Source organism: Culex quinquefasciatus, chromosome 2, assembly GCF_015732765.1.
Source record: "Culex quinquefasciatus strain JHB chromosome 2, VPISU_Cqui_1.0_pri_paternal, whole genome shotgun sequence".
In the NCBI taxonomy this organism is placed as follows: domain Eukaryota; kingdom Metazoa; phylum Arthropoda; class Insecta; order Diptera; family Culicidae; genus Culex; species Culex quinquefasciatus.
In genome coordinates, this window is record NC_051862.1 from 123878104 (window position 1) to 123903043 (window position 24940).

The following is a 24940-nucleotide window of genomic DNA, read 5'->3' on the forward strand; positions in this document are numbered from 1 at the left end:
TCGCAACACTGCCTACATGTGCGTTTGACAGCAATTTGTTGTTGTTTTGATTGTTACATAAAAATATCGCAAAGTGCAGATAAAAAACTCAAATTCCTGGCACGGATTCCGCTGTCCCTCAATGGAAAACCCGGTAGAATCGAAGCCGGTCCTCGCGAGCCGCGAACTCTCCGAAGAGGAGCGAAAATATCGCTACCGAGGTACGATAAACCCTTGCTCATTAAATTTTCGATTGGCACAAAATCAACAGTCAATCCCTTCTACTTCGACTTTCAGCGGGTGCCTTTCTGGCGGGTGTGGCCGGAATATCGGCGATTGCCGGCTTCAGCAAAACCATCATGACGGCGAAAAAGACCGATCCGCAGTACTTCGAGAAGGGCGTCCAGGGCAGTTTGGCGATGCAGGAAACGGGGGCCAACCTGGCGATGAGGGCGCTCGGGTGGGGAACGTTGTACGCGTTTCTTGGCACCGGGACGATTTGCTTTGCCATCTGGAAGATGACGGGGGCGACGAATGTGAGTATAACCGTTGAATTGTGTAAGTTGTTTAGATCACTATTTTTACTATTTGAAATAGGTATTTGTTGTTTTTTTTCTCAAATTCTCAAATGGTCTCAAATTTAGCTCGAAGTTTAGCCAACAAATGGGCTTCAAATAACAACTTGTCGGGACATAATTTTACGAACAGCAGAACAAAAGAGAGGGTCAAGAATAATCACTGACGTCAGCGAATGAATTTTAAGATTAAAAATGAATTTTTAAATTTTTGAGTCTTTATATTTTGGAATATCAGGATTCTAGAATTTTAAGAATTATAGAGCTATAGGATATTACAAGTAGACAATTTTTGAAATAAAGAATGCAGAACTTCATACCGTTTTTAAGATTTCCCAAAAAGTTGTCCACCTGGTTTCTGGATGGTCCAATAAGAAATTAGAATTTTAGAACAAAAAAAATACAATTTCAGAATCCCAAAATTTTAAAAGAATTAGAATTTTAATTTCAAAAAACTAGGATGGAAAATTTTACAGATTTTTTGAATATTAGAATTCTTAATCTTTTGTATATCAGAGTTTTTGAATTTTTAGAATATTTGAATTTTTAAATTAAAATTTCAAAATGTTGGGATTTCAGTATTTAAGAAATTTTAAGAATTTTGGAATTAAAGAATTTCGGAATTTCAGAATTTAAGAATTTAAGAATTTAAGAATTTAAGAATTTAAGAATTTAAGAATTTAAGAATTTAAGAATTTAAGAATTTAAGAATTTAAGAATTTAAGAATTTAAGAATTTAAGAATTTAAGAATTTAAGAATTTAAGAATTTAAGAATTTAAGAATTTAAGAATTTAAGAATTTAAGAATTTAAGAATTTAAGAATTTAAGAATTTAAGAATTCAAGAATTTAAGAATTTAAGAACTTAAGAATTTAAGAATTTAAGATTTAAGAATTTAAGAATTTAAGAATTTAATAATTTAAGAATTTAAGAATTTAAGAATTTAAGAATTTAAGAATTTAAGAATTTAAGAATTTAAGAATTTAAGAATTTAAGAATTTAAGAATTTAAGAATTTAAGAATTTAAGAATTTAAGAATTTAAGAATTTAAGAATTTAAGAATTTAAGAATTTAAGAATTTAAGAATTTAAGAATTTAAGAATTTAAGAATTTAAGAATTTAAGAATTTAAGAATTTAAGAATTTAAGAATTTAAGAATTTAAGAATTTAAGAATTTAAGAATTTAAGAATTTAAGAATTTAAGAATTTAAGAATTTAAGAATTTAATAATTTAATAATTTAAGAATTTAAGAATTTAAGAATTTAAGAATTTAAGAATTTAAGAATTTAAGAATTTAAGAATTTAAGAATTTAAGAATTTAAGAATTTAAGAATTTAATAATTTAAGAATTTAAGAATTTAAGAATTTAAGAATTTAAGAATTTAAGAATTTAAGAATTTAAGAATTTAAGAATTTAAGAATTTAAGAATTTAAGAATTTAAGAATTTAAGAATTTAAGAATTTAAGAATTTAAGAATTTAAGAATTTAAGAATTTAAGAATTTAAGATTTAAGAATTTAAGAATTTAAGAATTTAATAATTTAAGAATTTAAGAATTTAAGAATTTAAGAATTTAAGAATTTAAGAATTTGAGATTTTAAGAATTTAAGAATTTAAGAATTTAAGAATTTAAGAATTTAAGAATTTAAGAATTTAAGAATTTAAGAATTTAAGAATTTAAGAATTTAAGAATTTAAGAATTTAAGAATTTAAGAATTTAAGAATTTAAGAATTTAAGAATTTAAGAATTTAAGAATTTAAGAATTTAAGAATTTAAGAATTTAAGAATTTAAGAATTTAAGAATTTAAGAATTTAAGAATTTAAGAATTTAAGAATTTAAGAATTTAAGAATTAAGAATTTAAGAATTTAAGAATTTAAGAATTTAAGAATTTAAGAATTTAAGAATTTAAGAATTTAAGAATTTAAGAATTTAAGAATTTAAGAATTTAAGAATTTAAGAATTTAAGAATTTAAGAATTTAAGAATTTAATAATTTAAGAATTTAAGAATTTAAGAATTTAAGAATTTAAGAATTTAAGAATTTAAGAATTTAAGAATTTAAGAATTTAAGAATTTAAGAATTTAAGAATTTAAGAATTTAAGAATTTAAGAATTTAAGAATTTAAGAATTTAAGAATTTAAGAACTTAAGAATTTAAGAATTTAAGAATTTAAGATTTAAGAATTTAAGAATTTAATAATTTAAGAATTTAAGAATTTAAGAATTTAAGAATTTAAGAATTTAAGAATTTAAGAATTTAAGAATTTAAGAATTTAAGAATTTAAGAATTTAAGAATTTAAGAATTTAAGAACTTAAGAATTTAAGAATTTAAGATTTAAGAATTTAAGAATTTAAGAATTTAATAATTTAAGAATTTAAGAATTTAAGAATTTAAGAATTTAAGAATTTAAGAATTTAAGAATTTAAGAATTTAAGAATTTAAGAATTTAAGAATTTAAGAATTTAATAATTTAATAATTTAAGAATTTAAGAATTTAAGAATTTAATAATTTAATAATTTAAGAATTTAAGAATTTAAGAATTTAAGAATTTAAGAATTTAAGAATTTAAGAATTTAAGAATTTAAGAATTTAAGAATTTAAGAATTTAAGAATTTAAGAATTTAAGAATTTAAGAATTTAAGAATTTAAGAATTTAAGAATTTAAGAATTTAAGAATTTAAGAATTTAAGAATTTAAGAATTTAAGAATTTAAGAATTTAAGAATTTAAGAATTTAAGAATTTAAGAATTTAAGATTTAAGAATTTAAGAATTTAAGAATTTAATAATTTAAGAATTTAAGAATTTAAGAATTTAAGAATTTAAGAATTTGAGATTTTAAGAATTTAAGAATTTAAGAATTTAAGAATTTAAGAATTTAAGAATTTAAGAATTTAAGAATTTAAGAATTTAAGAATTTAAGAATTTAAGAATTTAAGAATTTAAGAATTTAAGAATTTAAGAATTTAAGAATTTAAGAATTTAAGAATTTAAGAATTTAAGAATTTAAGAATTTAAGAATTTAAGAATTTAAGAATTTAAGAATTTAAGAATTTAAGAATTTAAGAACTTAAGAATTTAAGAATTTAAGAATTTAAGAATTTAAGAATTTAAGAATTTAAGAATTTAAGAATTTAAGAATTTAAGAATTTAAGAATTTAAGAATTTAAGAATTTAAGAATTTAAGAATTTAAGAATTTAATAATTTAAGAATTTAAGAATTTAAGAATTTAAGAATTTAAGAATTTAAGAATTTAAGAATTTAAGAATTTAAGAATTTAAGAATTTAAGAATTTAAGAATTTAAGAATTTAAGAATTTAAGAATTTAAGAATTTAAGAATTTAAGAATTTAAGAACTTAAGAATTTAAGAATTTAAGAATTTAAGATTTAAGAATTTAAGAATTTAATAATTTAAGAATTTAAGAATTTAAGAATTTAAGAATTTAAGAATTTGAGATTTTAAGAATTTAAGAATTTAAGAATTTAAGAATTTAAGAATTTAAGAATTTAAGAATTTAAGAATTTAAGAATTTAAGAATTTAAGAATTTAAGAATTTAAGAATTTAAGAATTTAAGAATTTAAGAATTTAAGAATTTAAGAATTTAAGAAATTAAGAATTTAAGTATTTAAGAATTTAAGAATTTAAGAATTTAAGAATTTAAGAATTTAAGAATTTAAGAATTTAAGAATTTGAGATTTTAAGAATTTAAGAATTTAAGAATTTAAGAATTTAAGAATTTAAGAATTTAAGAATTTAAGAATTTAAGAATTTAAGAATTTAAGAATTTAAGAATTTAAGAATTTAAGAATTTAAGAATTTAAGAATTTAAGAATTTAAGAATTTAAGAATTTAAGAATTTAAGAATTTAAGAATTTAAGAATTTAAGAATTTAAGAATTTAAGAATTTAAGAATTTAAGAATTTAAGAATTTAAGAATTTAAGAATTTAAGAATTTAAGAATTTAATAATTTAAGAATTTAGGAATTTAGGAATTTAAGAATTTAAGAATTTAAGAATTTAAGAAATTAAGAATTTAAGTATTTAAGAATTTAAGAAAATAAGAATTTAAAAATTGAAGAACATTAAATTGAAAAATTCAAGAATTTAATTTGTTAAATTTATATATTTAATAATGGATTTTAGAGTCTCAGAATTTAAAAATTCTGTTGCTTTTCAACTGCGTAATGCTCAAGAAAAATCATTTTACATGGATCGTAACACACCCTCAAGCACCTCCCTCCTCCCTAAAATGCTACGTCATTTTTAAAGGCACCTAACCTAAACGTTAAAATGAACCCAAATAAAGACCATACACCCAAAGTTAAAGACCGAGGGGATAGTCCTCCCCGATAGAAACGTGAGGAAAGACCTCTCGCGTGTTCATTCGTTCATTGAAACAGTTCATCCTATTGAGTGGCTTATATGGTCAAATGACCACCACTTAGTCATCGAACTATGGTGGCCCATACGGCAAAGGCACGGTTCAATAAGCCGAAGGTCTTAGGTTCGAGTCTCGGTGCCGTTACTTTTTTTTAAATGAACTTTTTTGGAAAATGAACCCGTGAGCAAAGTACTCTCGGTAATTTTGGGATTTATGCTCTCCGTCCGCACACAGTGCAATTTTTCTACCGAACCGTGCTCTTTATCCTCTCGTATGCCGATGCCCAGTTCTGAGTGTAGAACATCCTTAATAGCTGCCGATCATACCGGTTTCCAAAAATCAAGAATTTTGGAACCTATACAGCTCATCCCGTCTGGCTGTCTTCGATGACACCATGATTGTGCTTTTTTAGCTTCTAGAGTGTTGCACAGCATGTTGCAACAACCACGCATTATTGCGTTTCAGACCCATTCCCTACTTGGGATGTGAAATTCAAGTACCTAAATGGCAAAATTTTCGTAACCTGCAATTTTTTTCATGTTTTCTCTCTGATCGATCTATGTTCTTTAACGTTATCGGTGTGACCTTATCAGAGATAGATCCTATAGGAAGATGGCGAGATTACGATCTCCTCTCTAGTGTAGCTGATGAGACCAATAAATCAGCCTCTTTTGGTTCTGACTTGCTCTGAGTGCGATACGTCCTGCTCCGTTTGCCCGGTCCCCGTTTTCCGTTTTCCGCGTCTGACCGCTCTACTGAGTGCGTCGAAGGTTAAGACCAATGAATGCATCCTAAAATAATCGACCGAATTAAAATGAAAACAAACCATAATTAAAACTATAACAGTTGATTTTGCTATATCAGGAATCAATGCAATGACATTTGTGCAATTTTTACAAACATGTACAGATCAAATCACTGCCTGAATTATAAAGCAAGTTTTCTTCTTTCTGTTGGAGCGACAGTCCTACCAAATACACAGACTCGTTTCGAGCACGGAAACATCACTAAATCCATTTTTCGCAATTCAAGCCCAGCATTCGGGATGATGGGAAGGCAGTCGGTTGTGAAAATAGATTTTTTTATTGATGGTATGAACAAATCTGGTTTCTAGGGGCTCGATATTTACATCCGTGTTCGGGAAGTGCATTAACCCAAGTGATCTAGGTATTTGATTTTTGACAATTTCAATACATACATATATTAAAATGCGTTATAGGTTAACTATAATGGTTTTTTTATATTCATTTATTCAAATTTATGTTTTTTTTTCTCCAGATGAAAGAGTTCCGCGAATCGATCGGTAACGTCCTGCCGAGGTTACCAAAGAGCGATCCACCCCGGAGTCGAACCGAGTTCGCGGGCCTCACGGATCTGATGCAGTACCTGACGACTTGGGGCAAGGAGGACAAATAATCAAAATTTGACTAACGATTAAGAGTAACTGCATTGTTTTATTTCGCTTTTTTTTCTTCTGTAAATATAAAGATAGTAGGTCGTAAACACTAAAATTACACAACACTGATAAACGAAAATGAAGAAACAACTACATAGTTGCAAACTTTGTGCTGTGAAATGCCTTTTTGCCTTCCAACGAGAGGTATCACATTCAAGGGGGTGATTAGATTGTTTTCCGTATTGCTTCCGCAGGCACCATTCCGAACTTTGTTATTGTGTGATGTTTTTGTTTGTGATTGTGGCACGTATGATATTGATGACTAAATACTTGTTCTTACTTTAGCAGCATCTCGAACCCATCGCTGATGAGGTCCTCAGTTCTGCAAGAAAATTAAAATTTCAGTAAGTTTTTCAACATTCAAACCTCCGAATACTCACGTCATAATCAACGACTGATTGGCGTTGATCAGCGAGTCCACGTCCGGCCCCTCCCCAAAGCAGAGCATACTGTTGGTCACGATGGAACCTTCGCCCAGCGAGTTTTGCAGCGTCCGCACGGAACCCCCGACGTGAAACTGTGGTCCACCGTTCAGCGACAAGTCCCCATTCACCGTAACGGGAGGCGTACTCTTCCCCATGATGCTGTCAATGTCCGGAAGCAATCCACCACCTCCGTTTACGATTCCGTTACTCAGGGAATCTTCCTTCCGGACAGCGGTCGGACTGGTTGTCGTGGTCAGATTTTGCATCAAGTTCCAGATGTTGTCGTTGTGCTCCAGGGTTAGTTTGGCGAGTTCCTTTTTGAACTTTTCCGCGTGCTCGAGAGCCTTCTCGGTGGCTTTGGAAATTTCCTGCATTTCGCGCCGAATGTCCACCAGTTGTCTGTTGGAATGGTAGAAATTGGCGAGAGGATGACTCATTGACGTTAAATGTATCGATATCATGTTAAGCTTTTCTTTTTCAGGTTGAGAATGCATTCCAATAAATTACACTGCTTAGGATCAGAAACACGTCAAGCAAGCGGAAGGGCTTGACCGAGCTGGATGAAGCCGCGACAAGCGCGGACCTGATCGTGGATCGACGAAGGATGCTGTCTTTACTCTTTACTGCCTAATTTACATTGACACACCTTATCACAACTGATCCGGAGCGTTTGGTACGGTATGTCCACGCATCCTTCCTCCCACGTTGATTCTGTGAAATGTGATCCGTTCACAGAATTTGTCTCTGCGGTTAATTCAACGCAGTAGGCCTGGCCGCTTTAATTTGTGCTGCACATTTTAGGGGTTACTCGAGTGTACTGATTGGGTGTAATCTAACCACAAGTTCTTTCAGGATGACTCCTGGCTGCGCTTGTGTTCGATTAGATTAAGAATTAAACTAAATTTTAATTCTACCGATTGGGCCTTGGTCCGGTAGAAAGAATGTCTAAAGCTTCGATTTTTGAAGTCACACTCACGCAACAATGATATGAGGAAGGGTAAGAAACGGTACATCAGTATCCAAAAATGAAGCAGCCCCATGACGAAGAAGGAATTCTGCGAAACTCACCGATAATGGAGGAGATCATGGCGATTATTGAGGAAACAGCAGAAGCGTAGTGCTATGGATCACATTTTTGTCCTTCGTAGGATTCTGGATGTGCGGTAGCGGTAGAAGCTGGTCACTATTCTTGTTTCAGTGGACATAAAACAAGCGTTTGATAAGGTGGATACAGGTTGGGAAGGTTGGGTTCGTTCTGGAAGATATGGGAGTATCGGTCCATCTCATCAACCGGATCATCAGAATCTGGTGGAGAATTTGGGACAGCTCGCAACCGTTGCTCGCCCAATTTAGAGATAAACCAACAGAATTCAGAACTATTCTAAAACAGAATAGACATGCACTCAGAAGGTTGGAGAACGACGTGATAAAAACACGGACTCATTTGTGTGCTGATGGTCCGGAAACCTGTCTACTCTTGGAATCACGGTTTTTTTTTGTTACATTGGAGGAAGCCCCATCTCAACTGCCTCAAAACAGTAGGGAAGCTGATGTAACTCAAAGTTCCGGTGTACAGCAGTGTAATAGTGGCATGACAGGGTACTCGAGTCGGTCATGGATGATGGAGAGAGGGAGGAGCTAGTGCAGTATCTGGCTCCTTTGTTGTTGGACGATCGCACAATTAACAACAAAATAAGGATATGCAGAATTGACTTTCACTCACACATTGTGAGAAGTACAACTCATGGCGATGATGGAGTTCAGGATACCTCTTCTTAAGAAGAGAGGCAAGCCTCAATCCACGTTGTGCACAGAACATCAGTCGAACGACAGGAGCTGGAGTTTGGAGTTTTTTTTTTAAAAAAAAGGTCCAATAAACCAAACCTTTTTTTTGTCCTGGAGTATGAGATTGCAATGATGTTAATGTCCTCACTTTCCTATAAATTCACTCAAAAAATTAACTTCTTCAGTTGACCTCCTAGACTCACCTTCACGTATAGAGTTATCTACGTGCGCATGTATTGCGTGTACGTACACGAAAAAGATTGAGGTTAAATTTTGTCCGGTCAGCAAAATCAAATGGTGCGCTAGTGTGTGTACGCGAAACGTCATAAAGCTCCATAGGGGAAAGTGGGGCAAGTGTAACAAGCTAAGGAACCCATTAAATGTGTCGGATTTTTTTATAATCATCTTATTCCAGGTCTTGACTGAGACTTTGATAGAACAAGTTTCAAAAAATCTTATTTTTTAATTTGAAAAAATGATTTTAATTTTTTTGATTTCCCGTACGTTTTACTCAACTAGTGGGGCAAGGAACAATGCATGAAATAAAATGTTAATTTGCTAACAACTGAACTGTTATCACTTAGATACATAAGATTAGAATTATTTGAAAGGTTTCTTCCATTTTTAGATTAAATAATATTTTTTTTTTCTAAAAAATTTATCGTTTTTACGAAAAAAAATATTTCTTAGATGATAAACAGTAAATTTTTATAATATCACTTTATTTTATATGGACATTTTTTTTAACATTTGTTTATCAGTTTTTAAGTAATTTCATGTATTTATTTCCCAATAAAATATGTTGTTGCAGCAATTCATAATTTTTTCCGTACTAAAATCCAGATGGTACACTTGCCCCACCTGAACAAGAGCTCTCAACAAAAATAACCAAAAGTTAAATCATACTTTGTAATAGGTGCATGCCATTGGTAGGGACACTACTGATCTAGGAAAAATAGAATTTTGATACAATGAGCCTTAAAACGAACCCTAAGCCTTATTTTGTACTTTCCAAATATTATAAGAAAACTAAGGTTTTGAAAAAAAAACTTCATTCTATCTTATGAGTCAGCTAATTGCATTGCTAGCAATAATTCCTCATACTGGAAATAATCAAAATTGTAAAAATTACGACCGTACGAGCGATCGTTCCTCTTGCCCCATATGGTCGTCTTGCCCCACCTTCCCTTAGGAGTTGTTAAGATAAAATTGGAATTTGAGAATTTAAAATATAAAACTGTTTCGTTTTTGCAGCTTACAAATTTCACTTTGCTATCAGAGTGCTTATGACATGCACGTTTAAAAATATTCACCAGTGTTGCAAAAGAGTGATAGAAAAGCTATCAATAGATTATCTCACACCAAAAATATCCGAGAGTATAGCGGCCGTCACTATAGCTTGTGAGATCTCTTCTTATGTCTCGTGATTCCCAGCGATGCCATTCTCTCTCTATCACGCCTTCCCTTTTCCTCGACTATGCGCTCTCACCGCTGAGTCTCTCAATCTCTCCGAAAACTGCAATGAGAGAACGCGAGAGGGCGATTAGGAGCCGACCACGCATGACGCCCCTTCAAACTGCGTTTGCAAAATTGGTTTTGTGGCGGCTTTTGTGGTTAAACGCTGTTGCGGTAGGATGTTCGTGGAAGCGAGAATGGGAGAGAAAAGGAAAATGTCAATCGCGAGTGGGTAAACACGAAAACGTGTTCGGCTATGTTCGGCGCTGAGAGTTTCAATGAAGAGAGAAGAGCAGTTGTATTTGAGGCATGAATATTCAGGCGAGATAATTGTAGTTGCTGAGAGCTGATATTTTGATATTTTAACAACCCTGATATTCACAAAACAAACCGTGATTTGCTAAACTGACTCTTTATGTTCTTTCATCTTTTTGTTAAACGTTTAAAAGTTTACGGAATGTCAAGTTTGCTTTTCTGTCTCCCCTGGACAGTCTGTAAAACTGACAGCCTGAATCTAAATGTTAGCAAAGAATCACGCCAAAAGAAACGGCTGGGTGATAATAATCGGTTTCCAAACTTGGAAGCATTTTTTTGCTTGAAAATTAGCAAAATTAACTAACTTTTAAGCTAGATTTTCCGTTGTAAAAACGTTACTTAATCCACCTTTTGGTGGTTTCTAGCCTTCCTCGCAATCATAAATTGAATACACTACACAGCCTCAAAAAAGTGTATAAATAACATTTAAGTGCTTATAACTTTTGATGGGGTTGTCAGATCTTCAATCTTTTGAACGCGTTGGAAAGGTCTTTCCAGGTTTTTAAGCAAAGATTGCTTTCGAATGGTGAACGCCCGAAATGTCAAAATCGGGCAGTAGCACCAACAATAGAAAAAAAATGTGGCTGTCATGCCATGGCACACTTTTTCCGTAATGTTGGTACCACTGCGTGATTTTGACAATTCGGGCGTTCAGCATTCGAACGCCATCTTCGCTTAAAAACCTCGATACCTTTCTAACAATATATAGCATGATTGGTTTTTTTTACAAAAACCCCCACTTCATAATATTAACTAGGGTCTTGTGTAAGCCCAAGACGGATTGAATGAGACCAAAACGGTCCAAATCGGTTCGGCCAGTTAGGAGATAATCGTGTGCATATTATTCGGTGCACGGACTTACAGACATACACACGCACAGACATTTGTTCATAATTTGATTCTGAGTCGATGTATACGTGAAGGTGGGTCTACGAGAATTAAGAAGTTCATTTTTCGTGTGATTTTGTAGCCTTTCCTCATCGAGGTGAGGAAGGCAAAAACTGGTTCAAAGTGTCAAATCTACGATTACGATGATGTTTATCCGAAAAAAGCAGGTTAAAAAATAACTCGATTGCTCATATGAGAACCAGTGAGAATTTTGGCCACAAGTCGATTTGGCTCGAGATCGAGCTCACTGGGTTGCAACGGTTGCAACTTTCACGTAACAGTAACCTTACTGGTTTGACACCGCATCAGAAGTAGAGCCCATAGGACAAAGTTCCTTGCCAAAGCGCTTCAAAATACTCACTGTTGCAGCTCCCGCAGTCCGTAATCTCTCAGCAAAATGTCCCGCTTCTTGAGACACTCGTAAACCGCCTGCAGCATCTCGATGTGACTCTTCTCGTGGATGTTCTTCTCCAACAGCTGAGCGCGCGCGATCTCGTACCGCCCCTCCAGACTTTTCTGCCCGTAGTAATCCTGCTGATCGTAGCCGGACTTGAGCAGCGCGTGGCCGACCGCTTCGCGACTTCGCTTCAGGACGGACTCGTAGCGCTTGGTCACCTTGTCCGCCACCTCGGTTAGCTTTCGGATTGTGGCCTCCATCCGGGACGCTCGCTCCTCCCACAGGGTGAAGGTCTGCGGGGCCAATTTGGGGGCGATCTTCGTTTTGGTGTGACTCAGGGCTAGTTTGTGGTACTCGAGGCCGCCACTGATGCCGTAGGTGATCTTGTTAAGCCGGCTTATTTCGGATTTGGAGTTGACGATTTGTTCGTTCAGCACAAGACCGTAGTTTTTGATTCCGTCTAGAATCGTTACGTATAGGCGTTGCTCGCGGGTCACGAAGAAGTGAGCGTTAGAGATGAACTGACGCAGCATGTGCGGCTTTAGTTTGAGTTTGATGTTCTGGAAGACGTCCGAGACGCTGCGCGGGATTTCCGGCTTTAGATCGGGTTGGACGATGGCACCTTGTTTGACGACGAACAGCATGGGTTTGTCGTAGAAGTTGGGGAGATACAGGTCGATCGGTTTTGTGCTTTCGGCGATGCGATCGAGCTTCTGTTCCAGTTGGAGGACGAACTCGATCGCGTCTTTGGGGATTCCGGATTGGGTTTCGACTGCAGCACGGAGCTGATCTAGCGTAGTTGAGTCGTCGATTTCGACGCTCACGAAGCGTGCGTTGTACAGACAGAAGATCGTCAGAATTTTCTTTTGGAGTATGATGTCGAGTAGGGAGAAAATCTTCAGCACCTGAACCGGTTTGTCCTCGGCAAATTTGACCGTTTTGATCTGCTGCTCGGTGACCTCCTTGTCACCGATCTGGAACACGTGTCCACGCTGTTTGGGGTTCCATTCCAGAGCCAGCATGAGCCACTTCTCGAGGTTTTTGCCGAGAGTGGGTGAAATGTGATTCTCCGGAAAGAGTTCATTGTGATAGGTGTAATTGTCCCGGTTGTCTTCGGTGATTGCGATGTGCGTAGATTTCTTCTGCTGGACATGCCTCATCCATTGTGCGATCGACTGATGCGGAATAAACGGACGGATGCCGCAAATGATCTCGAACCCAATGATTCCCATTGACCAGTAATCCACCGAGCAGTTGTACCGATCGCAGTAGATCAAGTCCGGCGCGATGTACTCCACCGTTCCAACCAAACTGGCATTCAAACTCTGCTTGTCCAGCGCCTTAGCATATCCCAAATCTGTCAGCTTGTACACCGTCCGCCCATCCCCGTCAACTTTCAGCACAATGTTCTCCGGCTTAATATCCCGGTGCGTGATCTTCAGCGAGTGTAAATACGAAATTGCGTTCCTCAGCGATTGCAAGATATCCCGCACTTCCAGCTCACCCAACCCGCCACAGCTCGAAACACGATTCAGCACACGTCTCAGATCACCACCCTCGCAAAATTCCATACACAAAATCGGCAGTTTACTCCCGGAGTGCTTCGCCAACTCCTTCAGAAAGCTTTCCGGCTGAACCTGCACCGTCTTCACGATGTTATCGTTGCGCACCGTGTTGGTCATCAGCGTGACTTCGTTGCCCCAGCGCTCGCAGTGCTTGTCCGTCACCTCGCTGCGGTCCTGCTGCAGGACGTGGAACTTTTTGATCGCTGGAAGAAGAATGTAATCGGGATTGATATATTGGGTTTTAAAAAAGTGTTTCGGTTCCAAATACGGATCCATGAAAGGTCGATAGAGTAAACACAATGTTCTTAGTTATTTATGTTTTTTTTTAGCTTGTCTTCGACTTCCCACGAGTTTGTCGATATCGTACAACTTTCTTGATATTGATGCTGTTTATCCGAATGTCCATGATCGTAAATCCCTCCGACATCAAATAAGATGTGGGACGTAGAGTAGGTTGTCTTAAGAGATAAGATATTAAACGTAGCATTGAAAAGTATTAGGGGAAATATACCCATTTTAATCACACTAAGCCGTTCGACCAATTCTCATCACTTTTGCCGTTTCTGCTATTAAATCAACATTTTCAGATGTTTCAACAATGGAGAGTTGCTTGCTCACTTTTATTTGAGCTATTTATTACTTTGGAACAATCAAAAACACTTTATATAAGCTGTAATTCATGATCAAAGTGCTGATAGGCCGATAATAGAAATAGGCTGAGAAAGGGTATAGTTCCCCTATATCACGTTAGTTGCAGCAGTCCAGCTTATCACCCTTTGGCAAATGGGACGTTGTGTGCAAAAGTTGACGTGAATTTTATAAAAAAATGGTATGAACATTGGACGGGACAAGAAGCTTGAACATTAAATGTTCAAACTTTTCTTCTCCATAATTGAAGGATTCACCATGTAACCGATCTTTGCCAGCTGTTCTGTTGTTCTTCAGCTTCCTGATCTCCTTCTTGACCTTCCTTAGATCAGAATCACAAAATTATCATCGCCATTGAGGTGCTCGTTGAAGTACTGTCTCCACCTGTCCAAAACCTTGCTTTTGACTTCCGGACTCAAACGAAAACTTCTATCGACCTTAAAAGAATCCAGTTATCCGGATTTCTCCCCCTTCCTCCAACTTACCAACCGTCTGCTGGGTCTTCTGGTTCCTCCATTGGGTGACCACGCCAAAACCTCCACTTCCGAGCCGTTTCTCCCGGTGCCAATCGCCGATAAACGGAGGATCCTCGAGTTGTGCCATCTTTTTTTTCCCCCCAAATCAGAATCGATTAGTCATCAACCTCCTTTGTGATAAGTGATCCAACTAGGAATGGAGTGAAAAATTCCACAACCTCAGCAGGCCAGCAGCCAGAACGATCCCGTTGCGTGCTGAAAATGACGACAGACTGGGGCTAATTTTAGCTCGGCCGCCGCCGCCGCCGCCGATGTCGGAAAAGCAAGAAAAACCAGATGCGTGTATTGCGTTCTAATTTTAAGCTTGTTGCAACTCTCTCTTTTCTCTGTGTGTCTCCTTGAGAAGCACGATTTTAGTTGGAGCGATTTTCTGCGCGCTCCGCTGGCGGAAAGATACTAACTTTTTTTTTTCGCTTTACATCACCTCCAAGTGGGTGCGAATGGGCGTAGCAAAACAAAGAATGGAAAAGCAAAACAAAATGTGGGAGAGGGAGTTGGAAAGTGAAAAAAATTATGCACTGAAAAAATAAATGGCAAATTTATTTATTTGCTAAACACAAATTCAATTAAAAAAATATTTGAAATCTATAGTTTTTGTTTGCTTGTTGATCGTTGAGTCAAGGGTATTTATTTGAAAAGATAATAAATAAAATTTTGTTTATTAGACTTTTTTAAATAAAAAGAAAATTAAAGAATGAAAATCCAACAATAAAGCTCAAGACTGGAGTTTTTTTTAAAAGGTCCAATAAACCAAATTTTCAGTTTTTGCTTTTTGGGTATTTTTTAAAACCCCTGACTCAAGGCGGTTTCAAATACACCCAAAAAGCAAAAACTGAAATTTTGGTTTATTGGACCTTTTTTTTAAAAAAAAACTCCAGAAGAAAACAATTCGGGACAACACGGCGTGATCATGATTCATGATGATGGTTTGTATGGGACTTCAGATAATCGAATCATGACAAAAAAAATCGTTTTGTATTTTTTTTTTCATTTTCTTAGGCCATTGCAAATAATGTTCAAAGCTTATGTCGCCTACCCTAGAGACCCTAAATAGGGAGACTGGTCTAAGCTGGCTAAATCGATCTGGCAACGTATGTTTTGAGCTTGGCAACACTGATAAGTTTTGCTGGGCGTAAAGGCAAATGCTCGTTTGGATACGTCAAACTCGTGTTTGTTTGGGTACGTCAAATTCACTTCGACCAGTCTCCCTATTAAGGATCTCTAGCCTACCCCCCTTGCCCTTCCCCTTCAAAATAGGTTCGGAAAATCAAAAAATAGACATTAGTTGCTGAGATATTGCCATGCAAAGGTTTAAAAACAGGAAAATTGATGTTTTTTAAGTCCCACCCAAACAACACACCATTTTCTAATGGCGATATCTCAGCAACTAATGTTCCGATTTTCAAAGTTAAAATATGAAACATTCGTGAAATTTTCCGATCTTTTCGAAAAAAATATTTTCAAAATTTGTAAACCAAGACTAACATTTCAAAAGAGCCAAACATTCAATATTACGCCTTTTTAAATTGTTAGTCTTGGTTCAAAAACAAAAAAAAAAAATAAAAATAGTGTTTTTTGCAAATCAAGTTTTAGTGACAAAAAGTTAAATAAAAAATCACCATTTTTTTACCGTGTATCATTTTTTTTTCAGTGTAGTCCATATCCATACATACAACTTTGCGCAAGACACCAAATCGATCAAAAAATTCCTTCAAAAGATGCAGATTTTTGAATTTTCATGCATCATTTTTGCATGGCCAGCTGCCAAATTTGTTTGGAAAATTATATGGATAAACCGAGGAACAAACTTATGATGCAAAATGGCTTCTTTGGGTATACCGAAGGCACCAAAAAAGTTTCAGTCGGATTAAAAAAACAAAAATGGGGGTACTTCAAAAATATTTTCAACGGCTTTACTTTTAACATCAAGTTTGAATTTTGCAAACTCAATTTTAGTCCATTTTGAATGGTTGATTGCCTGGCCGGGACTCGTGGTTGCCTTGAACCCAGTTGCCCTGGGTTCGATCCCTGAGGGTCCCGGTGGCATTTTTCGAGACGATATTTGTCTGACCACGCCTTCCGTCGAATGTGGAAGTAAATGTAAGACCCGGTCTAACCAAGAGGTTAGATGCAGTTGGACTTTACAATCCTAAGGTTGTCAGTTCGAATCCCGGGGTGGATGGAAGCTGAGGTGTAAAAAGAGGTTTGCAATTGCATCAACAATCAATGCAATTGGGTCCTAAAATGAAGCTTGGATTTCTGATATTATTGTTTACAGCGATAAAGCTTATTTTTGTGAGTACAATGACCCTTTGTACGACCACATAGAGTTTAAAATGGTTTTTTAAATCAATTTTGAAAAATTAACCTCGCGGTCCTTCTTGACAGAAAAGCTCCTACTTGACAGCTCGTTCCAAGGGGACCATAGTTGATCCATCGAAAAAATGTTGTCTTGTCAAAAAAAAAAAAATCGCATTAAAATGAAAAAAAGTGATCAGAAATGGTTTTTAATCGTGTTTTTTACCGTTGTACATAAAAATTTACATAGGGCTTTAGTACCCAATTGCAAAGCATTGCTGTAGAGCGAATAATTTGATTTTTTGATTGGATTGCCTTAATTTAATATATACGTTTTGTCGATATTTCAACAATCAACAATCAAAAATAATACAACGAAAAAAATTTTTTTTTCGTTATTCTATTATCCGAAAGCCTTGGCAAAATTTCACTTTGTCTAGAGGCTGGACTGTACCACAATCTTTTTAAATTTACCCAAGAATTTTAAGCGTGCGCAACATCACGCTCAAACCGAACCGTCAACAAGACCGTCAACTTTTCTTGGCCGAGTTCTTTCCGAAATCCATATTAAGCTTACTAAACTTAGAATCATATTATAATGTTGCATACAAATTTTGACTTTTTAATCGTTTTTTATTGAAAAAGGTGTAATCTTCTTCTTTTTTTGACTATTTATTTCCCATAAAAACTGTTTCTCTCTATGTCTGTCTTCTATCCAAGCCATGATCCAAGCTCTATGTCCAATTTTTTTACCGATTTAGCTCTGATATTTTTTAATTCTCAGAAACAAAAATATCTAATGAGTTTTCCCAAAACTTTTATTTCATTTTTTGTCACACAAACGTAGCCCTTCGTCATTTTGAATCCCTCTCTTTTTAGTCTTTTTCCGAGTACAGACTTTGTCAAATGATTTATACAGAATTTTCTTGCAAATTGGCAGTCCTGTTATAAAAAAACTTCGAACTGTCATCACATCGTGTTTTGAAAAACATGCAGTCGCAGCTGGGACGAAATTTTCAGCATTAAATTTTAATTTCTCGCCGCTTATCAACAGAATAAATACTTGTTAAAATGCTCAGCCGAGCAATAATGAAGGGCCTTTTGCGGTAAGTTAAATTGCTGGAAGTTTTTTCCAAGTTCAAACAACGATTACGCTATTTCAGCCCTTCGCTGTCGCTGCGTCCGGTCGCGGCCGGCATGTCCCAGTATGGGCCTCAGTTTGTCGATCCGGTGTACAAGCGGGAAACCATCGCTGCGCTGGAGGAGTCCGGCGAGATCGTAAAGATCGCGCACGTCCCGGTGAAGGCCGCCCGCAACAACGACTCGTGCTCGGTGTTTCACGACGATCTGGTCTCGCAGTTTACGAATTATGTAATGATCCAGGGCAAGAAGGGGCTGGCACGGGAGATTGTGGAGCGGGGCTTTGAGAACATCAAGCGGATGCAGCTGGAGCGGTACCATCTGGCGGAGAGTGAGGAGGAGCGGGCGGGGATTGAGTTGAACCCGCGGGAGCTGTTGCGGCGGGCGGTGGAGAACTCACGCCCGTTGATGCAGCTGACGCCAATTAAGCGGGGTGGGGTGAGGTATCAGGTTCCGGTGCCGATTACGGAGAAGCGGTCGTACTTTTTGGCGATGAAGTGGCTGCTGGAGGCGTGCCGGGAGAAGGAGCGGACGGTACACTTCCCGGAGAAGATGGCCTGGGAGGTGCTGGATGCGGCGGCGAACCAAGGTAAGGTGATTAAGCGGAAGCAGGAGCTGCACCGGCAGTGTGAGGCGAATCGGGCTTACGCTCACTATCGGTGGAGCTAAGCGTGGGGAAATTGAGTTGAAGGGGTTGAAATAATACTATTTAGTAGCTATGAATGATGGTTTATTTGATTTATGCCGAAAGGGTCACTTTTTGAATGGTGCCACAAGACATCCTCCAGCCAGAACTGAGAGAACGTTTCGGGCCGTTATGCAGAACATGTCCTCCAGGCTCTGCCTGGTGGCGGTTCCCAAATGTGGCACAACGATGCAGTTTGGTAGGGTCATCAACGGATCGCTTGGAGGTAACGGTTCCGGCGTCATTACGTCCAACCCGGCGGCGAAAATTGTCCCTTTCTTGAGTGCCTCGACCAGGGCAGGTTGATCTACGATGCCACCACGTGCTACGTTGACCAGCACGCTTGTCGGTTTCATTTTCTTAAATGCTTCAGCGTTGAACAGATTCTTGGTTTCACTCGTCAGAGGACAAACTACAAAAACAAAATCGCTATCTCTCAACAGTTCGTCAAACCCAACAAAACTTGCTCCAAACTCCTTCGCCTCTACCTTCTCTCCATGTCCCGTGTAGATCAACCTGCCAACATCAAACCCCCGCAACCTCTTGGCAATCGTTTGTCCAATCCCGCCAAACCCAACGATCCCCACCGTCGCCCCAACCACGTCCTGCCCCAACATCCACTGCGGTCGCTGCTCCCAACGGTCCTCCAAAATCGCCACCCTCCCCTCGTGAAACCGTCTCGCTGCGGCCAACATCAACCCAACGGCAATATCCGCCACCGGATTGTTCACAACCTGCGGCGTGTGTCCCAACGCAATCCCCCGCTCACCAAAAACCTTCGCGTCCACATAATCCATCCCGGACGTCATCGTCGAAACCACCCGCAGCTGCGGTCCTGCCCGATCCAACACTTCCTCGTCCAACCGGTCCGCGGTCAGCCACAGAATCCCCTCCGCTCCCGGCACTCCCTGCAATATCTCGTCCCGATTGACGCCCTCGCACACGGTCACGTCACATCTGCAACGAAAGAGTTGATCAACAGGTCACACCACGGAAGGTCATCTCCGGATCCTAACTTGCTGCGTAGCGTATCGATGTAGCTGGTCGGAATGTCTGAGCAGGTCACCAGCAGCCGGGGTCGGTAGTTGGCGGGAAAGCGCGTCTCGCGGACCGCCGATTCTAGGGACAGCATCTGTTTGGCCATTCGGAGCAGCGTGAAGCGCATACCGGCTTGTTGGGAAACTGTTGTGATTTGAGTGAGGATTCTATTTTCGTGATTCTTGTCTTTGGGTGGGAAGTGGATTAAAAGTAGATGATTCTTGAATTTAGAACGTAGACTAACAATTTGTGTTAGTATTGTACGGAGTAACACTCATTGAGCCGTGTATTTGTAGTAGTTGTATACATCCAGCTTCCTTACATACTTGTAAAGTGTTTCTAACGGATCACGGCGAACCGTTCCAGAATAGCCCAGTTAGGTCGCCAGTTATCCGAATGACCTCAAATTGTCATACAGTCAACTATTTTGAATACTTCGATTCTTTTTTTCTTCCATTTCTGAACGCATTGTAGCTCGTGAAGCCGTGGATCTAAGCTCCGTTTGTAACCAGGTTCAGATGACAATCAATGGAGAATCCTCAAAGTTGAATACGCTGAACTCTGAACTCAGACACAACTTGCGGTATCAAGGACGTGACAATGGGAGAAGAAAACCAAATGCGAGAAAAGGAACATACAAATTTAATGCAGGAAGTTCGACAATGATGATAGGTTGATGTCTTTGTGGAAAGATCGGATGTTCGAAAGGCTTTCGGCCACATCAAACTTCATCAGGTTTCTTCTGGTCTTCTAACACGACCCGGTGTGTATTTCCGCCTTATATTGTCAAGCGACTAGGCAGAGCCATTTTTATTGATCAGCCCCCACAGTTATGGCCAGAAAACAACCACTACATCTCAGCATAAAAACGGGTGTCCTGTCTGCAGGTAGTGAACGACGTAGCAGAAAGAGGTGTTCATTGTTCACAGATTTCATCAGAAATTGACCAAATGCCCAGAGCAGCAAGAATGTCGGCTCCAAGTAGTAGAGCCACAGAAAGTAACGCCCGCAACGTTATTCATTTTATTTTATTTTATCGGTTCCATGAAATACGTTTCTTGTACAGCTGGAATGGGTTGATCCTTAGAAAAGTGAATACGGATCGTCGTAAGCTCTAAAGTATTTAATAACTAAAAGAACGTAGAATCCTCGTCCGTGATCGGGAAACTTTGACATGGAAAAGGAATCCATCGCCAAATCAGCAGAGAGGTTTTCCTGGTTTGAGTTTGCTGATATTTGCCAAAAAACTAGCGAAATTGTTCGCTAAAACCAGCAGCTAAGCACAGCAACTCCCCAAAGTTTGGGATTGGTTTAGTCCTCATTTTGCGCAAAGCGATTCAATTTTCCATATAAATTTGTATGGGGAAAACCATTTTTTTGGATTTTGATATTTCAAAAATCCACGTTTCATGCTATGTAAAAACCAGACTTATATTTGGATGCTCTGGAATGTGCTCTACTACTTTGCTGAAGGGAGTATGGTGCTAACTTGCTCTTGAAAGAAGATATAGCGTCTTCAAAACTCGTCTACAGTGGTGTCACGGTTCGCTCACTCGAATCGTGGTTCAAACGATATGTCATGACGCTCAAGTGTGGTTCGCTCATGATTGCGAACCAAGCACGAGCGAACCACGATCCGAACGCCTGCCGTGGTTCGCATGAACCCTTGCTCTCTCATCGCGAATGAGAGTGAGAAGGACTATCAATGAGCGGTTCGCAAGAAGAGCTAAAAAACAGCACTCAGAGAAAAACATTTCATGATTTTGACAACAGAAGGCTACGGCAGACGGCTTATGACTATGGAGGGCTACAGAGCATGGCTGCAACAACTCATTGGGATGTCCTGGGTCTTCCAGTGACTCCCTGGATTTATTATCGGTGGGTCCACCGCCGTAACAAGCAAGAGGTCTGCGGTTTATGACTGCAGATCATACCCGCATAGCTCCAGTGAGTATGGTAGACTTTTTTATATTATGTTGTTATGTCAACAGAGGACTCCCTGGTTCCTTGGGGACCATCCACATAGGTGGACACTTTTTTGGAAATCTATACCCCTCTCCCCCCTCCTTGTCATGGACAATTTCCATTCAAATTACATCTTTTTTCTATGGAACGTGGCCCCGCCATAGCCCCCCCTCACTCTAAGGTGTCCACGTAGTTTATGGATGGTCCCTTGATAACTTTATCGTTAACAAATTTGAACAATTTTGTGGGAGTGAAGAATAAAAACAAATAAGTTTTTCTATCAGTGCCTACATTCTCCGTTGGTGAACCGTTCGCTGAACGCTCTCTTTACTCCGTTCAGAGCGGAGCGGCAAGCGAGCAGAGAAATGATGATCGAAATTTTGGTTCGCGAACCGTTTAAACTCGCCGCTCTGAGCGTTCGATAAGCGCTCACCCGATAGGTTCGTCGATTGAGTGGTTATGATTAGAGATCCTAAATAGGGAGACTGGTCGAAGTGAATTTGACGTACCCAAACAGACACGAGTTTGACGTATCCAAACGAGCATTTGCCTTTACGCCCAGCAAAACTTATCAGTGTTGCCAAGCTCAAAACATACGTTGCCAGATCGATTTAGCCAGCTTAGACCAGTCTCCCTATTTAGGGTCTCTAGGGTAGGCGACATAAGCTTTGAACATTATTTGCAATGGCCTAAGAAAATGAAAAAAAAATACAAAACGATTTTTTTTGTCATGATTCGATTATCTGAAGTCCCATACAAACCATCATCATGAATCATGATCACCTATTTAGGGTCTCTAGTTATGATACGCTCATAAGCGAACCGTGACACCACTGCTCGTCTAAAACGTGATTTTCGAACAAAAAAAAAAACGTTTTAGACGAGTTTTGAACACGCTGTATCTTTTTTAGGGGCAAGCTAGCACCATACTCTCTTCGGGAAAATGTAGAGGACATTCCAGGGCATCCGAATATGAGTCCGGTTTTGATATAGCATGAAACGTTGATTTGATAAATATCAAAATCCAAAAAAATGGTTTTCTCCATACAAGTTTATATGGAAAATTGAATCGCTTTGCGCGATTCCCAAACATTGGGGAGTTGTTTAGGACCCCAAAAGGAGCTGAAAAAGTGCTGTGCTCACTAAATTTGGACAACTTTATTTTTTTCCATACAACCATATCACACCCTTATGTGTTGCATTTGTTTGCTAGACGTTGCCATGATTTCACAGCAAGGTACACTCAACCCCCGGTGGTTGGTCACTTTTTCGTTTGACACTATTTTAGTTTGTACCCCGTTGGTTGGTCAAAGTCAAACTAAAACGTGACGAACTGTTACTTTTTACACGGCGCTCACCCACATTATTCAAACAAACGTTTGGTAGTGTGTGTGAACTCCGTGTAAAAGGGTTGTCAAACTAAAACGTGACCCCGTTCGTTTGACAGCAGTTGGTGTCCAACCATCGGGGTTTTAGTGTAGTTCCGGACCATGTCTTCACTCTTGTCACGAATTCGAACGATTAAACATCCCTGATGCATGTTCTTGATGTCCTCTTTGAATATGTTGATCAAAACCATTCTTGGCACACCTGGACCGGAACATACTTGTTTTCCGCCCCGGTCGAGTCCCAGATCTTCTACAGAGCGGATTCGTTAATTCGAATTTCACTACTTCGAATGTCCGCTAATTCGAATGCTCGCTAATTCGAACGTATTCGATTTGAAAAGCACTCATCCGTCAAAACCAGTTGTCAAATTAATTTTGACGTTTTTTTGTTCGATGATTTCCGAACACGTGGTTTTACGCTTATGACAGCTGTCAGTCATTCCAATTAGCGAACCGCTCTGTACCTTGATCAGATATCTTTCTTTTATATCAAAACAAAGAAGCGCGGTTTAGTTACCCTCCAACTTCCCACCCTCCAGATATTTTAAACGGATCTTTACCCTCTACCCTCCAAGTTTCCAAGCAACTTTTTCAAAACGGCGCATGTTTTATAAGATTTAATAAACATACAACTTTTTGAAAAGATACTACTGACCAAAATTTAGTTTTGAGAGAATTCACTCGAACAAATGTAGAGAAATCTCTTGCACCAACACCACCACCAACCTCCCTGTTCCGCTATCGATGGCTAAGTTATGTTTCAAGCAGCACCACTACCCACACTAGTAATGTTACATCAGCGATGGATAAATTAAAGTTTTTAATCAATGGGCTTCTGGGAGCGATTTAGATTAATAATTTGCATAATTTACCGTTTTTACTTTCAAACAAACAATTAATTAACAGATTAATCACATTTCGCTTTTCAACTAATGAATCATTCCTTTCTAAGATTTTTATTCATTTCAATCATTTTGAGCATTTCAATAGTTTTTTGAAGGTTTTTAAAGATTTCGCGTAATTCAAGTTTTTTGCAGTTTTCATGGATTTTAAGTATAATAAGTATTTCCAGCATTTCAAGTATTATAAGTACCGCAATCAGGGGTGAGATTGGTTCATACAAAAATGCAGAAATTTTTATGACCCAATCTCACCCCCTCACGGTGCATCAAGTATTTCAAGGGTTTAAAGAATTTCAAGTATTAATTTTTTTCTAAGCATTTCAAGTAAATCAAGTTTTCAAGTATTTCTTGTACACAATCATTTCAACATTTGTAACTATTTCATGGATTTCAAGTATTTCAAATTGATTTTTAATATTTGTAGTATTTCAAGTGTTTCAAGTAGTTGAAGTAAATATTTCAAGTATCTTTTTCATTTATTTTAATTTCATAAAGAATTTAAAATATTTCCTGTACTTCAAGTATTTTGTGTTTTTCAAGCATTTCAAGTAATACAAATAAGTCATGTATTTCAAGTAATTCAGTTAATGTTAATATTTTAATTTTTCTATAATTTCAATTCATTTTTTTTAGATTTAATCGTCTCTTACTAAGTTTAATCATGAAATATCTTTATAAACGTTTCAGGAGTGATTGAAAATCATTTTTGTAGAGGATTTAATAAATTTTCAGTAATATGATTTTTTTTTTGGTTTTATACATGTATGTAACCCTCGATGTACACATCCAAATTTAAAATATTTCTAGTATTTCAAGTATTTCACATGATTCTATTATATTAAGTTTTTAAAGTTATTCATTTTCAAGTGATTCCAGTTTTAAAAATATTTGGAGTCTATCAAATATTTTAATCATCTTAACACTATTTTAATTTTCAGGCACTTCAATTATGTTCATGTTTTTTATATTTATTTTTTTTTAAGAATTTCAATAATTTAAGATTTTTAAGGTATTTCAAGTACCAAGTACATGAAATACTTTAATTATTTGAGCAAAAATTTGACAAAAATACCAGTTTTTTAAGTGTTTCTAAATAAATAAAATATCTGAT

At 37.2% G+C, this 24940-nt stretch overlaps 4 protein-coding genes across 4 annotated transcripts; 2 read left to right on the top strand and 2 right to left on the bottom strand.

The window, feature by feature from the left end:
* Nucleotides 1-15: 15 nt before the first annotated feature.
* Nucleotides 16-6486, top strand: LOC6048795 (transmembrane protein 242). Its single transcript, XM_001865627.2, has 3 exons — nucleotides 16-200; nucleotides 277-515; nucleotides 6222-6486. The coding sequence occupies exons 1-3, from the start codon at nucleotides 122-124 to the stop codon at nucleotides 6357-6359; spliced, it is 456 nt and encodes a 151-aa protein (XP_001865662.1). The 5' UTR covers nucleotides 16-121; the 3' UTR covers nucleotides 6360-6486.
* On the bottom strand, nucleotides 6372-14831 carry LOC6048794 (inhibitor of nuclear factor kappa-B kinase subunit beta). The gene is made up of 4 exons (XM_001865626.2): nucleotides 14363-14831; nucleotides 11629-13432; nucleotides 6780-7223; nucleotides 6372-6721 (listed from the first exon to the last, which is right to left on the bottom strand). Exons 1-4 carry the CDS (start codon nucleotides 14478-14480, stop codon nucleotides 6676-6678), a joined length of 2412 nt encoding a protein of 803 aa, XP_001865661.2. The 5' UTR covers nucleotides 14481-14831; the 3' UTR covers nucleotides 6372-6675.
* Nucleotides 14832-17677: 2846 nt separating this feature from the next.
* On the top strand, nucleotides 17678-18574 carry LOC119767603 (28S ribosomal protein S7, mitochondrial). Its single transcript, XM_038256529.1, has 2 exons — nucleotides 17678-17817; nucleotides 17875-18574. The coding sequence occupies exons 1-2, from the start codon at nucleotides 17783-17785 to the stop codon at nucleotides 18518-18520; spliced, it is 681 nt and encodes a 226-aa protein (XP_038112457.1). The 5' UTR covers nucleotides 17678-17782; the 3' UTR covers nucleotides 18521-18574.
* Nucleotides 18565-19793, bottom strand: LOC119767602 (glyoxylate reductase/hydroxypyruvate reductase-like). The gene is made up of 2 exons (XM_038256528.1): nucleotides 19553-19793; nucleotides 18565-19493 (listed from the first exon to the last, which is right to left on the bottom strand). Exons 1-2 carry the CDS (start codon nucleotides 19699-19701, stop codon nucleotides 18605-18607), a joined length of 1038 nt encoding a protein of 345 aa, XP_038112456.1. The 5' UTR covers nucleotides 19702-19793; the 3' UTR covers nucleotides 18565-18604.
* Nucleotides 19794-24940: the final 5147 nt, after the last annotated feature.

Excerpts from the sequence above, each read along its gene's own strand:
- LOC119767603 (XM_038256529.1), top strand. The coding sequence starts at position 17,783 with ATGCTCAGCCGAGCAATAATGAAGGGCCTTTTGCG. Across the intron at positions 17,818-17,874 it reads ATAATGAAGGGCCTTTTGCG|CCCTTCGCTGTCGCTGCGTC; the intron begins GTAAGTTAAATT and ends ACGCTATTTCAG.
- LOC6048794 (XM_001865626.2), bottom strand. The coding sequence starts at position 14,480 with ATGGCACAACTCGAGGATCCTCCGTTTATCGGCGATTGGCACCGGGAG. Across the intron at positions 7,224-11,628 it reads GGACTGCGGGAGCTGCAACA|ACAACTGGTGGACATTCGGC; the intron begins GTGAGTATTTTG and ends CCATTCCAACAG. Across the intron at positions 6,722-6,779 it reads AATCAGTCGTTGATTATGAC|AACTGAGGACCTCATCAGCG; the intron begins GTGAGTATTCGG and ends ATTTTCTTGCAG.
- LOC119767602 (XM_038256528.1), bottom strand. The coding sequence starts at position 19,701 with ATGCGCTTCACGCTGCTCCGAATGGCCAAACAGATGCTGTCCCTAGAA. Across the intron at positions 19,494-19,552 it reads ATCGATACGCTACGCAGCAA|ATGTGACGTGACCGTGTGCG; the intron begins GTTAGGATCCGG and ends CTTTCGTTGCAG.
- LOC6048795 (XM_001865627.2), top strand. The coding sequence starts at position 122 with ATGGAAAACCCGGTAGAATCGAAGCCGGTCCTCGCGAGCCGCGAACTC. Across the intron at positions 201-276 it reads GCGAAAATATCGCTACCGAG|CGGGTGCCTTTCTGGCGGGT; the intron begins GTACGATAAACC and ends TTCGACTTTCAG. Across the intron at positions 516-6,221 it reads AGATGACGGGGGCGACGAAT|ATGAAAGAGTTCCGCGAATC; the intron begins GTGAGTATAACC and ends TTTTTTCTCCAG.